Raw genomic sequence first — 16,943 nt, forward strand, 5'->3', positions numbered from 1 at the left:
GTTTCCACACTTTATCTCTATACTACATAAACTAGAGCTCTGTGTACATCAGCAGTTGTCAGCCCTGAACTGCCACAATGTTGGGAAATACTCTAAATGTGTGTAGCTAACATTTAGCAGAAAGCACTTGAGTGATTTTTAGGGCTGAGGTGTTTGCGATCGTCTATATGTGGACTTGATGGGGAAACAAAGTGCTGGTATTATAGGAGAGGGTTCTTGTCACATGCAATGACTTGCTGTGAAATGGCAGCAATTCGATGGCTGTTTGCCAATCTATTCACTGCAATTTGCTGCCCCTGTGCCAAATGTACTTCACATAGAATTGGATTTTTAGCAACTTTATTTACTTTAGTTTAGTGATACAGCACGGAAACAGGCCCCCGTCTCACCGGATCCACGCCGACCAGCCATCGCTCTGTACCCCAGTTTTATTTTATGTTTTCCCACTTTCTCATCCAAGCCCTACACACCAGGGGGCAACCTGGCAGAGGCCATTTAGCCTACAAACACGCACGTCTGGTTGGGGCGTGGGAGGAGAACCGGAGCATCCGGAGGAAACTCACAGGGTGAAGGTGCAAACTCCACATGGACAGCACCCCCAACCCGAGGTCAGGACTGGAGGCTCGAACTCTCTTCCTCGGAGTGCAGGAGGACGAGGGGGTGATCTTGTAGAGCTGTGTCGAGGTCTCCAGCACTGGGAGGCAACAGTTGTGCCACCATGCCGCCCTCAGTACTTGCTTTCTTCACCGACTGTACTTGAGCTTGGTCTTCTAGCAAGTGTTCCAGCTGACAGACGAGGCAATGACTACCACCAACTTAGCCCGCGATTACCCATTCACCACTGGTCAAAGACAGCACTTTACAAATGATTATTTTGGCTTACTGACGTGCCCTTTTAGCTGGCCGTCTGTTATTTATTAATGGGGTCTTCCTTAGTGGGCAACTTGAAGCTGAGCTGCTGACACAGGCAGAGCTACACAAGAGAACATTTATTGAAGTAAAGGGACTCGTGGATGGCATTATAATCCCATTACAAAGCAAATTTACTGTGCATGAATGTACTTTTTAATATGGCACTCTTGTGTATTGTAGCATTTGGAAGGCTATATTCCTTCTCTCTGGCAGCCAAACTGTGATGCAACATATGCAGCTACTGAACGGGCATATTTTCCAGGCAGTCCCCAGTCTGAATCTCCAAAGGTAGACACAAAAAGCTGGAGTAACTCAGCGGGACAGGCAGGCATCTCTGGAGAGAAGGAATGGGTGACGTTTCGGGTCGAGACCCGACTTGACTCTCAACCAGCTTTCTGTGTCTCTCTGCAGCTCCTTCTTACACACCCAGTCTGAATCTCATTTGGTATATTATTTACTCTAGGTTATAGTCATACAGCGTGGAAAACAGGCCCTTCGGCCCATCTTGCTCATCATGCCCACCAAGTCTCACCTGTCTGCATTTGGCCCATATCCCTCTCAACCTGTCCTATCCATGCACCTGCCTGAATGTTGCTTAAAAGTTGCGATCGTACCTGCCTGAACTATCACCTCCAGCAGCTCGTTCCATACACCCACCACCCTTTGTGCGAAAACGTTACCCCTCATTTTCCTATTAAATCTTTCCCCCCTCACCTTAAACCAATGTCCTCTGGTTCTCGATTCAATGATACAATGATGCAATTTATTTGTTGTCATTTGAACCTCATTGAGGTTCAAACGAAATTTGGTTTCTGCAGTCATGCAGTAGAAGAACCAAAACACAACACAAGAGACTGTGTGTGTCTCTATTCCTCTCAAAATTCTACAAGATCACCCCTCATCCATCTGCATTCCAAGGAATAGAACCATAGAAACATAGAAAAATGGATGCAGGAGTAGGCCATTCGGCCCTTTGAGCCAGCACTGCCATTTAATATATGATCATGGCTGATCATCTAAAATTAGTACCCCGTTCCTTTTTCCCCCCCATATCTCTTAATTCCTTTAGACCTAACAGCTAAATCTAACTCTCTCTTAAACTCAGTGAGCCGAATTATATATTTCTGTGCTGGAACATCCTCAATATCCAATACAGCCTCAAACTGTTCCAAGGTTGAATCTGTTTGGGTGCAGAACACTTCAACAACAAAAAAAAAAGTACAACATCAATGAGACTAGAAGGACAGAAATAGTCTGAAAAGCACATTAAAGCATCTCTACTGCAGAAACTGATCCGAGGGCATTTGGCAAAACCCCAAGAATACAGAGAAATTATTTCACGAATAAATTGAACTCTTAACCGACTGACCTAACTGACTTCATCCATTTCACCACTAACTTCCACCTGGCACTCAAATACACCTGGACCATTTGCGACATCTCCCTACTGTTTCTAGACCTCACTATCTCCATCGTAGGTAACAGATTACTGCCCGGCATCTACTATAAACCCACTGACTCCCATAGCTAGCTGGACTACACTTCTTCCCACCCTGCTTCCTGTAAGGACTCCATCCCCTACTCCTAATTCCTCCGTCCACACTGCATCTGCGTCCAGGATGAGGTGTTCCACACCAGGGCATCGGAGATGTCCTCATTCTTTAGGGAGCGTGGGTTCCCCTCTTCTACTATAGATGAGGCTCTCACCCGGGTCTCTTCTATACCCCGTGACTCTGCTCTCCCCATCCCCCCCACTCGTAACAAGGATAGAGTCCCCCTTGTCGTCACCTTCCACCCTACCAGCCGTCACGTACAACAAACAATTTTGCCACCTCCAACGGGATCCCACCACTGGCCACATCTTCCCATCTCCTCCCATTTCGGCTTTTCGCAGAGACTGCTCCCTCCGTAACTCCCTGGTCAATTTGTCCCTTCCCACCCAAACCACCCCCTCTCCTGGCACTTTCCCTTGCAACTGCAGGAAATGCTACACTTGTCGCTTTACCTCCCCCCTTGACTCCATCCAAGGACCCAAGCAGTCTTTCCAGATGCGGCAGAGGTTCACCTGCACCTGCTCCAACCTCATCTATTGTATCCGCTGCTCTAGGTGTCAGCAGTTCTACATCGGTGAGAGTCCAGGTTGAATCCGGAGGTCTAGCGCTGTAAGGCAGCAGCTCTCTGTGGCACTGTGCTGCCCATTGTATGCTCTAAATATGAAGGAATATTTTTACATGTTTAGTTTAGTTTCAGTTTAGTTTAGAAATACGGGGCAAAAGCAGGCCCTTCGGCCCACCGGGTCCGTGCCGACCAGCGATCCCCGCACATTAACACTATCCTACACCCACTAGGGTGAATTTTTACATTTACCAAGCCAATTAACCTAAAAACCTGTACGTCTTTGGAGCGTGGGAGGAAACCAGAGAAAAGATCTCGGAGAAAACCCACGCAGGTCACGGGCAGATCAAGGCAGCAAATCTACCACTGCGCCACGGTGACCGCCCTGGAGATCATATCTGATCTTCGTCTGATTTAAGCATCTACACATATGAGAAATAATATTAAATATAGTACAACATCAGATAGATAATTAAAACATAGAACAGTACAACACAGAACAGGCTCTTTGGGCGACAATGTCTGTGCCGAACTTGATACCAATACCAACTCTTGCCTCTTTGTATCCAACCATGTCCAGGTGACTACCTACTTATATGCCGCTATCGTATTGTACCTCCGTTCCAAGCACTCACCACCCTTTGTGTAAAGAAAATCACCTTTAAACCTTGCCCCTTTCATCTCAAAGCTATGCCCTTTTGTATTCGATATTTCTTTCCTGGGAGAAATGTTCTGACTGTCTACTCTATCTCTGCCACTCATAATGTTCATGTTCATTAGTTATAGGAGCAGAATTGTTGTAATTTGGCCCATCTAGTCTACTCACCATTCAATCATGGCTGATCGATCTTTCCCTCTCAGCCCCATTCTCCTGCCTTCTCCCCATAACCCCCGACACCCGTACTAATCAAGAATCTGTCAGGACTGAGCCCGGGTCTCTGGCGCTGTAAGGCAACATGTCTACCGCTGCAACAACTTGCCGCCAGTAAACAATTATTTAACGTTCATTTAATGGGGGCAGGGGTATCATTTGTTTGCATTCTTTCTCTGGATTTCTCTGGGCAGCCCAGTGGGGTACAGCGGGCAGAGTCGCTGCCTCACTGCGCCAGAGACCCGGGATCGTTCCTCACCTCAGTGCTGCCTCTATGGAGTTTGCACGTTCTCCCTGTGACTGTGTTGGTTTCCTCCAGGGGCTCAGTTTTCCTCTCACATCCCACAAACGTGCGGGTTCGGAAGTTCATTGGCCTCTGTGAATTGCTCTCCGTGCGTTGGGAGTGGGTGATAAAGTGGGTTAGCATAGCAGGACACAAGGTGCTGGAGCAACTCAGCCGGTCGAGCAGGAACTGTGGGGAACATGGAGAGGTGAATATTCGGGCCGGGACCCTTCTTCAGGGATAACATAGAACTAGCTTGAATGGGCGATCGATGGTCGGCATGGGGTCGGTGTGCCGAAGAACCTTTAGTTTAGTTTATCTTAGAGATACAGCACGGAAACAGGTCCTTTAGCCCACGGAGTCTGCACTGACCAGCGATCCCCGCACATTAACACTACCCTACAAACACGAGTGACAATTTACATTTATACCAAGCCAATTAATCTACAAACCTGAACGTCTTTAGAGTGTGGGGGGAAAACAAAGATCTCGGTGAAAGCCTACGCGGTCACGGGGAGAACGTGCAAACTCCATACGGACAGCACCCGTAGATGGGATTCGAACCCGGATCTCTGGCGCTGAAAGTACTACCGCTGTGCCACCATGTTGTATAGTTTCCAAGCCGTACCTTTAAACAAAACTCAACTAAAATTTCTGTCAAGATTGTGTTGCGAGATCAGGGAAAGCCTTAGTGGAAAATCCAGCTGACAGTGTAGATTGTTAGACAGGGCCAACAGCAATAATTTGGAAAGCAAAATTCCGGCCGTTTCACACGAAGCACAAAATGACATCTAATTGAGCTAATATGAAGACAGCTTCGTGTACGAATGGAAATATCACGCTGGATTTAATAATGAGCCTTTTTTAGAGCACATTATTCACATTCCGCAAAAATGAAAACCTCCTGAAGTGCTTAATGACACCCTGGCAGCAGAGAGAGATCTCACATTTCAGACCAGGCCACATCTCCATAATTATTTCACAACTGCTTCACTAGTTGCTGAGGAAATTGACTTACCCATTATTTTCTTCAGGACTTCACCTTTAAAGCACCTGAATTTAATTCATGCAGTTACAGAGAAATCCATATCTTCTTGGCTCGATATTTATCGGAAGGTGAGAGGGGCAAAGCTTCAAGGAGATTAGCTTAGCATAGTTTAGTTTAGAGATACTGCGCGGAAACAGGCCCTTCGGCCCACCGAGTCCGTGCCGACCAGCGACCCCCCCGTACACAAGCACTCTCCTACACATTAGGGAAAATTTACAATTTTACCAAAGCCAATTGACTTACAAACTTGCACGTCTTTGGAGTGTGGGAGGAAACCGGAGTACCCGGACAAATGGCCATGGGGAGAATGTACAAACTCAGTACAGACAGTATTCAGGTTGGAAACCGGGTCCCTGGCACTGTAAGGCAGCAACTCTACCACTGTGCCACTGTGCCATGGTGGCATAACTGAGTGAAAATGTCCAACACTAGAGGGCATAGCTATAAGGTGAGAGGGGGAACATTTAGTGGAGACGTGCAAGACAATTTATTTTATACAGAGGGTGGTGGGTGCCGAGAATGAGCTGCCGGGGTGGTGGAGGCAGATACATCAATGGCGTTTAGATCAGCACATGGTTATGCATGGAATGGAGGGATATGAATCACGTGCAGGCAGGTGTGTTTAGTTGATCAGGGCATCATGTTCGGCAGAGGCATTGTGGGATAAAGGGCCTGTTCCTGCACTGTTCTGTGTTCTGTGAAATAATGCAACAGATTTGGATGTTTGGACACAGCAAATAGTCCTGACGCAGGGTCTCAACTTGAACACCCTCACTGGAGACCCTCGGACTATCTTCAATTCATGGGCTATCTTGAATTAATTGGAGAGTTGTAATCAGACGTTACTGGATGTCAACTTGCACTAAACATTGTTCCCTTTATCATGTATCTGTGCACTGTGGATGGATCACGTATTGTCTTTCCGCTTGCTGGTTAGCAGGCAACAGAAGCTTTTCTCTGTACCTCGTTACACGTGACACGTTACTGAGCTGAAGAGTCGCTGACAATAAACTAAACTAAACCGTACGTCGGCAATTCCTTTCCCTCCACGGATGCTGCCTGACCTGCTGTGTTCTTCCAGCAATTCGTTTTTTTTCCCGTTCCAGCTTCCAGCATCTTCTGTCGCTTGTGTCTTCTGGCTATTTGGACAGATTTGGAAAGGAGTCAAAAATTAGCTATGCATGTTAAATGTTAATAGCTATGAATATAGGGCTGTAAGGCATGTTGCAGAGATAAACTGCTGAGGAATACTTCCTCCTGGACACACTGAACAGCAATCGTGACAAGAAATAGCTGATCAAAGTGAATGCTGCCTCCCTTGTGAGTGAGAGTGGTGAAAGGCCTGGATAGATTGGATGTGGAGAGGATGTTTCCACCATCGGGAGAGTCTAGGACCAGAATAAAAGGACGTTCCTTTAGAAAGGAGATGAGGAGGAATTTCTTTAGGCCGAGTGTGGTGAATCTGTGGAATTCATTGCTACGGACAGCTGTGGAGGCCACAAGTCAATGGATATTTTTAAGGTAGAGATTAACAGATTCTTGATTAGTGCGGGTGTCAGGGGTTGTGGGGAGAAGGCAGGAGAATGGGGTTGAGAGAGAAAGATTGATCAGCCATGATTGAATGGCATGGTAGACTTGATGGGCCGAATGGCCTAATTCTGTTCCTATAATTTATGGATTAATTAATTTATGTGAATTCTGAAATCTTAAGAAAAAATGATATGAAAAGAATGACAAGCATTCAGAGCCCAGATTATCCCTGTCCCTGGAGTATCACTAACCCTGCCGGGAAGAGAACGGACGGACGTCCATTACAGAGGACGGGAACCAGTGGCTAAGACCGGACGCATGGAACTGCAGATACTGGTTTACCAACAAAGGACACAAAGTGCTGGAGCAACTCAGCATGTCTGAGGAAGGGTCCCGACACGAAACGTCACCCATCCCTGCTCTCCAGAGATGTTGCCCAACCTGCTGAGTTACTCCAGCACTTTGTGTCTTTACTGGCATAAGCCTCTTGCACTTGTGAACAGTCATCATTCATATATCTGGCCCTTGTTCCAACCCACCTACCCAAACCTTTTCCTATGTCGACCTGTTCGCTGCCGTGCTTTGTCCTGCCTCTCACAGCTTTCATCGCCCCCTCCCCCGGTAATCAGTCTGAAGAAGAGTCTCGACCTGAAACATGGCCTATCCATGTTCTTCAGAGACGCTGCCTGACCCGCTGCGTTACTCCGGCACTTTGTATCCATTTATCCATGACATTTAACCTGAGACGTTATCGGTTATAGGTTATACTGTTGGGTTTGGCAAGTGTGGAAATGATTGCCGAAGATGGACACGAAATGCTGGAGTAACTCAGCGGGACAGGCGGCATCTCTGGAGAGAAGGAATGGATGACGTTTCGGGTCAGGACCCTTCTTCAGACGATGATCACAACCAGTTCAGCTACTTGTCATAACATCGCCTTGAATTTTTACTGAGGAAATTAAAATTGAGGGAAATTGAGGCAAAATGCATAATGAGCAGATGATTCTGCGTCTTTCACATTCCACTATCTTCTATATTCATGTTTACCACCCACATTCTCAGTGGATCATTTTGACCTTTTGTGGATGAAAATGTTTTCAGTTTTGCACGTCCCTATTCTCTCTCCATCTCCCGCTATGATTAATGCATGGAGTGTCAGAGCAGAAACTTCTAGAACTGTCATTCACGGCAGCTTGCTTTCCAGCTGAATAATCAAGGTGGCGTCAGGAGAAGGCCAAGTGCCGGTGACGTTCCACTGCTGTCTTCCATGCTGATTGACAACGGAGAATGTTCAAAAGGAATGTAGAACCGCAGAACCGCAGAAGCTGGTTTTCAAACAGAAGGGACAGCACCTTAAATGAGCTCACATCCCAATGGTATGAACATTGAGTTCTCCATTTTTGCATAACTAACTAACCAGCCCTCCATCCTCCCCTCCCCCATCCCTACCCTTCCCATCCCATCAGGCAAGAGGTACACAAGTGTGAAAATGCACACCTCCAGATTCAGGGACAGTTTCTTCCCGCCTGTTACAACCGAATCATCCCATCACCAACTAGAGAACGGTCCTGAGATATATCATCTACCTCATGGAGACCCTTGGACTATCTTTAATCGGACTTTACCTTGCACTAAATATAATTCCCTTTATCCTGTAGAGTAGTTATTAAGAGGGCTGATCCGTGGGTGGTTGCAGCTGGGACGCAAGTCAGGGCCTGATCAACCCCGGCTGGGTCACCCAGGGCGATGGGTGTCTGATGTTGTGAGACCCGAAACACCCGATGACCCCAGGTCACATCACTGAGGATGCGTCCCAGCCCATCTAGCCGATGTATATTTTTCACATGTATCTGTACACTGTGGACAGCTTGATTGTAATCATGCATGGTCTTGCACTGACTGGTTAGCACGCAACAAAAAGCTTCCTACAGCACCTCGGTACACGTGACACTAAACTAAAGTAAAGTAATGTAAACTAAACCAAACAAAACTAATCCAAACTTTTATCTTTCATCAGAGCCTTTCAGTTCTGGTGAAAGTGACAGGGCTAAAACTTCACCTTTTTTTAATCTTTTCACAGATTTAAGGTGGTTGATCTGAGATGTTATCGTGGTTTTTTTCTGGCTCGCCTGCTGAGTACCTCGATCATTTTCCCATGATAATTTGGGTTTAAAGTTTGTCGAGTTATAGGATCTGCAGCCAGATGGAGCAACGTGTACACGTTATAACGTTCTTTAACCCATGAACACCCAAGTGTTTCCTGATGGTGATTCACGTTAAAAGATTGCAGTTTACTGGTAGTATTCATTTTTGGTGAACACCTGCCCAATCTAACATTTTGGACCCTCTAGAAACTGTCGGGTACACTAAATCTACAGAGTAACGATTCATTGTGTGTGCAGTCAGTTCACTTTAGAGTCAGACAGCACAGAAAGAGGTCCTTCTACAAACATAATTCTACTCCTATCACTTATGACCTTATGACCTTAAGAAGTGTTCAATTTGAGCTAGTTTTTTTATTCAGACAAGGTGGCAAGAAGCTTATTTTGAGCATTAACCTTCAAAAAATCTAAGCAAAACATTTATAATTGGCAGCATACAGTTGCTTTTCTTTTGTTGCATGCAAAAGCAACCCTTGATATATTTCAGATTAGTAAGCTGTCATTTTAATTATTAAAAATGAAAATAGGTTAATCAACATAAATAAATATCATTAATCAGGGTGTCATTGTCCAATGCCTGATTTTAGCCTGATATTAGTCAGTAAAACTGATTTAAAAAGCGACAATGAATCATTTATGTATTTCATCCTCGTAGTATTAACTCCTCTGTGTCTAAACTAGGTACAGGTACAGTCACTGGCAACTGGTGGTCCACCGCCTCCTTTAATCCAGACAAAATCATGAGGGTGCACCCCCCCCGGAAGTCTCCCCGAAAATGTGGCGCCTATGCCGGGTGAGGTGGTCGATCTCGACCTCATCGGGACTTCCATGGCAGTTTGCGGGTCGAATCTGCGCCCTGCAGCCGGGGCTCTGGAACTCTGGCCCGGCCGGAGACGGAAGATTGGTCCCCATAGCCGACTTCCGAGGCTGACTTTGCGGGTCGGTATCTCGGCCCCTCGGCAGCCTAGGGGGACCGTTCTGGTACCGTAATACCCCTGTCCCACTTAGGAAACCTGAACGGAAACCTCTGGAGACTTTGTGCCCCACCCAAGGTTTCCCTGCGGTTCCCGGAGGTTTTTGACAGTCTCCCTACCTGCTTCCACTACCTGCAACCTCCGGCAACCACCTGCAACCTCTGGGAACCGCACAGAAACCTTGGGTGGGGCGCAAAGTCTCCAGAGGTTTCCGTTCAGGTTTCCGAAGTGGGACAGGGGCATTAGACGCCTCTTGGAGGCTGTGACCTCAGTAGCACCTGGAAACATGGAAAATCCAGAAAGACCCTGGAACCAAGAATACCGGAAAATCGGTGGTGGACCTGTATGCAAGGGGCGGAATGATGGAAATCTACTATATTCATTGTGGGCCGAAGGGCCTGTTTCTGCGCTGAACTGCGGGAACAAAGAATCCCAAGAGTACGTTAGATTAAAGCTTAAAGTGAACAATTCCCTGATTTTTACCATCAATGTGACTTACTTCTGCAGGGGAAAAAAAAGTAAAATAAATTCTATCTCAGTTTTATCAAGCTCTTAAATAATTGGTGTGACGTGATATACACATTATTCCTTTTCCCCTGATAGACACTAAGCGCTGGAGTAACGCAGCGGGTCAGACAGTATCTCTGGCGAAAAAGGATGGATGGCATTCCAGGTTTGGACCCTTCTTCAGAATCAGTGGAACAGACAAAGTGCGTAGGATGGAACTACAGATGCTGATTTAAACCGAAGATAGACGCAGAGTGCTGGAGTCACTCAGCGAGTCAGGCAGCATCTCTGATGAAAAAGGATGGGTGATGTTTCTGTCTGAAGAAGGGTCCCGACCCGAATCGTCACCCATCTTTCTTTCTCCAGAGAAGCTGCCTGAGTTACTCCAGCACTTTGTGTCTATCTTTGGTATAAACAGCATCTGCAGTTCCTTTCTACATGTTATTTTTCCCCTGCTCTATTTCAGTAGTAAAGACCCCCCCATAGAAAAACCCAAACGGTTTCTGTCGCTGCTCACATTGTTATGGTGTTTCAGATTTGCAGGGCAGAGTAATGAAGTTGGAAAGCACCTGCCTTTGGACTTAAGACCAACATCTTCCTCTCTGTTATCAGACTTCCGAACGGTCCTTCCATTACTGGGGTGCAGTTCCAATTCTGCAAACTACCTCACTGCAGACGTTGCACTTTGTCTCTGGAGCTGTTTGGCCTGTCGGGTGGCACGGTGGCACAACGGTAGAGTTCCTGCCTTACAGTGCTTGCAGCGCCAGAGACCCAGGTTCAATCCCGACTACGTGTGCTGTCTGTACTGGGTTTGTACGTTCTCCCCCGTGACCTGCGTGGGTTTTCTACAAAACCTTTGGCTCCCCGTCCAAAGACGTACTGCGTTGGCTTGGGTTTCTCCAAACGTGTGAATTGTCCTAATCGGTTAATGTGCGGGGATCCTGGTCGGTGCGGACACGGTCCAAGGACCTGACGTTGTACTCTAAAACTTTGGTTCCCAACGGGCCCCAGGGGGGCAATTGGGGGGGCTTGAGGGGTTCCAAATTTTCGTATTTTACTTTTTTTGGTTTTCCATACATATGTAGTTTGTTTCAGATGTGTCCCTAATGTTTTTGGGGGCTTGTAATAGTTACATAATGCGGGGATTGCTGGTCGGCACGTCGCACGAAGCGCGGTTGGCTGATTTATTGAATTGCCTTTAGAAGTTCCGCGTTTAAATCTAAGAATAAATATCACCAAGCAATGCATCAGGATTTTAGAGGTGATTAGGTGGGGCATCATGCCACAAAAAAAGGTTGGGAACATCTAAACTAAACTAAGCAATGCAGAGAACTGTATCATGCACACTGCATCTTTCTCATCTCTCATGTACTTGTGTCTTGCTTGATTGTATTCATGTGTAGTATTATCTGACTTGGTTCGATAGCACATGAAACAAGCCTAGTACTGTACTGCACTACATGTGAAAATAATAGACCTACACCTAAACCTAAATCCACTTGGTTAATATTCTTTGTGCATTTTGTCCCCAACAGGGCAAAGGCCAAAAAGGGAGTGAACATTGTTGATATAAGACCCAGCGTTCCGACCTTGTGGGAAGTTAAACAGGAGATGGGAAATGGTGGGAAACATTCCATCGCAACTGTTGTTTGCCAGAAGAATCCCGATGCTTCAACCAACAGGTAGGAAATCATGAGAAACTGCATTGCATCAGCTACCAGTGGCAAAAGTATTCGCGTCACTGCTTCTCTTGTGTTGTAGGGGGCTAACAGTGTACACGAGATGTTTTAAGTGCCTCACTCAATATCCATGGTTGCAATGCGTGCTCACAAGTGATTTTGATTCCCTTTGTTCTTCAACACTTCCTGAAGTATCTTAGTTTGTATTTGGTAACGTGGTCAAGGTCACCACCAGGGAGTGGGTGATGCAGTGAACCAGAGTCCCCTATATTTTCAGCAAGGCTTCCATCCATTCGTGGAGGGAAGATCTGGTGAACTTAGCGTGGGCATCCATGAAGACAATGAGTCTTCAGCAGTTGACGGCAGAAACTTGGCGCCATCTGCCAGACCTCTTCTTGATGAAAGTGAGACCTTTGTTCATCTGGGATGCGATTAATGGAATACCGTGACATTGTTGGGCTTGGATCAGGTGTAGTCAACCTGTCATTCATCGACTTAAGAGTGCTTGGCACAAAAGCAGGAGGCAAGAGCAGGACTGAGCATTCCGCATCTCGATGGACACAGGTTTGTCTTCTGCAACAGTCGGTGTGGGATTGGACGATGTGACGATGTGACATGTTTTAAAAAAAAATCGTGAAGTACAAAAGAGGAGAATGAGGTCAAAAGGTAACGGAGCATCTGGTTAGCTGCCTCGGGATTGGTTTTGACAGAGAAACTCTTAAGCAGGTGGATGTGTTTGTCGGAGGTTGATGCGATGTGAGGTTGTTGGTCATGTTTACAGCTATTGTTAGACCATTTTGAGAAGAAAGCTGCAGAGAAAGTTGCTACTGTTAACAGTGTAAGTAAACAAGAAAGTGAAAAAGACTGACTGTATGCACAAAGATCATGTGAATCTTTGTTCAGTGAAGTATTGTATGATTGTCCCCGATGGACGTTGTATTTGGCGCTCTGCAATGAAGTGTAGCCTTGAGTGCCTTGTCCAACTGTTGTGATGTATCTTAAAGAAAACATTGGCAGCTTCCGCACGACCACTCTGCATGATGCAGCATCTCAGTATGCATGGCCCCTCTTCAAATTGTTTCATCGCCAGGTCTGGCTCTTATCAAAATTCCCTCAAACTTGTTAGAAGTCCGGCTTTGGAAGCCAAGTTGGAGAATGCTTCCAGTTTGGTGAACATCCGAGCAGAACTTGCATTTAAATCCATGGTTGCCTGGTGAATGGCTTAGTTATACAAGTGTTGAAGATGAACTTGGAAGATGTCACTTGAGTTACAGGCCAGAGTGTTAATTAACTTCATTTGCTGCATGTCTTTGTGTATTGTAATGGCTTACCTAGATCACAAAAATAGCATTAATAATGCTAAGCTAATGTGACAGGTGTAATTTCCTTGAATTGCTAGATGTTGAATGTGAAGGCTTTAATCATATTATTCAAAGCTTATGGCAGGCAGCTTTTAAAAGCACAACTCCTCTCTTCAAAAGAGGGTTTTGTGATAGCTTTCAGGATTTACTTGTGAGCATTCTGCCAATATTACTTGTTATATTTTTAAACAATTTTGGACTGCTTATATGGAATTCATCGCCTCGTCTCCCTGTGTAAATACTTACAGTATCACTCTAGTTTCATGTGTAAAATGTATGTAAAATCATTATGTAAAATCATGAAACTTGCCAGATTTTACTAACTGAATGAAGGTTGCACAACTGTATATGGTTCCGAGACTGAAGTTTCTATTCACTGTATACATTTCAAAATTCAGTTTTATTTCTATCTTGTAGCATTATGTCAAGTCAAGTAAAATTGACGAATAATCCATTATCCCATTATTATTAACCTTAACCCTTGTAGATCTTGAAGTTGATAAATAAATAGTAAAGAAGAACTGAAGGTTATTACGGAATGTCTTGAAAATGTGGCCTTACAGTATAAGGATGTGACTTTGTTGATGTTCATTCTAAAACCTCAACCCGTTGATGAATGGATTGCAAGTTCTACTTTAGACCAGACTATTTAGACTTTAAAGATACAGCATGGAAACAGGCCCTTCGGCCCACTGGGTCCGTGCTGGCCAGTGATCATCACGCACACTAGCACTTTCCTATAAACGAGGGACAATTTACAATTTTACTGAAGCCAATTAACCTACAAACATGTACGTCTTTGGAAGGTGGCCACGTGGAGAGAATCTCCATGTGGCCACAGGGTGAACATACGAACTCCTTACGGACAGCACCTGTAGTTGGGATTGGACCAGGGCAGGGGTGGCCTTCGGAGGTCCAGGGCCCAATTGGGAACAATTTTGGAGAGCCCCAGGTTCCCAGCCAGGGTCTGTATAATCATAGAAATATAAATAAAGTCTATTATAGACTTCATATCTCTATGGTAGAATGGAAAGTAATCAAAATGTGCGCTTAAAAAATGCCTGCGAGTTAATGGACAAAACAGATCTAAGCTACATTTTAATGTAAAATTGCATTCATGTAAGCCTACAAGTAACAAACAAAATGTGTAGATCACCTCTGAAAAGTACATAGTTACAATACCACTTGTTTTAATTACTGTGAAATGAAAAATAAAGTAATTTAATTAACTAGATCCTGGAAAACCAATAACCATTGGCGATAAACCTGTTCAGGCATTAAATTATGGGCTTCAGCCCCATCCTACCCTTCTATCCCATCCTAACATAGTTGTGTGTGTTAGTTGTCTGTGCGTTATGTGTGTGTGTGAGGGAAGGAGAGAAGGGAGGGAGAGGAGAGAAGGGAGGAAGGAGATAAGAGAGGGAGGGAAATAGAGAAAGGTGGGAGGGAGGGAAGGAGAGAAGGGAAAAGAGATGGGAGGGAGAAGGAGAGAAGGGAAAAGAGAGAGAGAAAGGAGGTGGGAAGAAGGGAAGAGAAGTAGGGGAGGGAAGGAGAGAAGGGAGGGAGAGGGCCGGCGGCAGGAGCGGGTGCCGGGGTCTGGGCGGACAGGTGTGAGCTGAGGCCGTGATTTGTAAACGTTGCTCCAACCCCCGGCCCAGCCCTCCCTGTATTGTTCACTGCGTCTCCCTGGGGAGAGAGAGGGGTGGAGCCGGGGCTGTGTGCGTGAAGCACGGCGACTGGAGGGGCGGGAGCGCTGCCCCGGGACAGTGGGGGAATGCACCCCACCTCCCCCTCTCCACCTCCCATTCACCCCTCACAACCCCCCCCCCCCTCCCCGTCTGCCCCTTTCTTCCCCCTCCACCCCTCTACTCTCTCCCCACCCCTCTCTCCCCCCTCCACCCGGCGTAGATCTACCCGAGCCGAGAGTAGATTACTCTGGCGCGAGTCCCCTTGGGCGCGGGGCCCAATTGGGAGCAATTGGTCCAACTGGCTGAAGGCCAGCATTGAACCAGGGCCTCTGGCTCTGTGAGGCAACAACCCCAATGCTGCGCCACCGAGCCAAAAATGACCACCATCTTCTATTTGACATGGAGACCGTCAGCGAAGCTTGAGATTGCGTACGATCCTGAGAGGTGCGCTCCTGGCAGAGTCACCAATGGCGGGCAGGTGGGCAGGCGGGCAGGCCGGAAGGGAAGATGCTGACAAAACACAGCCCACGAAGAAAAACCTTGACGGTGGAACAAGCGGGGGATGGTGGCTGGCTGGCATGCGGAGCACCACAGCGGATTAGTTGTAAGAAGGCTGCAGCAGGGAGATACTGCCAACGATAGTGGAGTCCGTGTTGTTGGACCCAGGTCTGTGTCTGTCAGGGACCGTGTGGTGGATGTCCCTGCACCATTTCCCCACGTTAAAAGATGCCACGCACAGGCATCCACCTGCATTAAAGTCTCTCGCTCCAGGATGGACCTCTTCAGCCATCTCTAGACCCACGGAATGGACCCAGCAGGAGAACATTCATACGTGACTAGGTGATTGCAAATGATGGTTATGATGGTGATGAGGAAGGGGCTTCTGCCAGTAAATAGGTGGCAGAAGGTGGCACGGAGTTGCAGCAGTAGAGTTGTTGCCTCACAGCACCAGTGTACTGAGTTCAATCCTGACTACGGGTGCTGTCTGTATGGAGTTTGTACGTTCTCACCGTGACCTGCGTGGGTTATTCTCCACGTGCTCCGATTTCCTCCCACACTCCAGCGATATACAGGATTGTAGATTAATTGGGTTCAGTAAAAATTGTATATCGTCCCTCGTGTGTATGATAGTGCTATTGTACAGGGATTACTGGTCGACGTGGACTCGGTGGGCCAAAGGGCCTGTTTAAGCACTGTACCTCTCAACTAAACTAAATGACTTGCGCTACCAAGTTAAGGAATGGTCTGTGCGTTCCCAGCGAGTGTGTGGCCTAGTGCAACTTCCCAACCTGTAGGGCAAACTGGGTAAGGAATTTCAAAGAGTCAATCCCACATATATAGATAGAGCAAAGGGGAAGAAGCAGAGTGCAGATTGTAGTTGAAGCTTTAGAGATACAGCGAGTAAACAAGCCCTTTGGCCCACCATGGCGATCAGCAATTACCTCGTACACTAGCACTATCTTACACACTAGGGTCAATTTACAGAAGCCAATTAACCTACAAACCTGAACGCCTTTGGGATGTGGGAGGAAACCGGAGCACCCGAAGGAAACCCACGCAGACACAGTCTTCAGCATTGTAGCACAGTAGTTCCTGAGACAACGTCCAATGTCTACAATGGGGTGAATTGGACAGTACTCTAGCTGATGGAAGGGCAGGTCAGAAGCCTGAGAGCAGAGGGGAAGATGTTGTTCCTGAGTCTGGTGGTGCGCGCTTTCAGACATCTGTACCTTCTGCTGGATGGGAGCAGGGAGGGGGTGGAATGGCCAGGGTGGGACAAGCCTTTGATTACGATGGCTGCCCTATCCGAAGC

The 16,943-nt window shown here is 46.6% G+C and overlaps 1 protein-coding gene across 1 annotated transcript in view; it reads left to right on the top strand.

Moving 5' to 3' along the window:
- LOC129709364 (transmembrane protein 132C-like) overlaps positions 1 to 16,943 on the top strand; it is a 775,262-nt gene that overhangs the window by 317,350 nt on the left and 440,969 nt on the right. The window contains exon 3 of the mRNA XM_055655664.1: positions 11,938 to 12,084. Coding sequence (XP_055511639.1) covers positions 11,938 to 12,084 — 147 coding nt within the window. The remainder of the gene's footprint in view (positions 1 to 11,937; positions 12,085 to 16,943) is intronic.

This window comes from Leucoraja erinacea, chromosome 25 (assembly GCF_028641065.1).
Source record: "Leucoraja erinacea ecotype New England chromosome 25, Leri_hhj_1, whole genome shotgun sequence".
Classification (NCBI taxonomy): Eukaryota; Metazoa; Chordata; class Chondrichthyes; order Rajiformes; family Rajidae; genus Leucoraja; species Leucoraja erinaceus.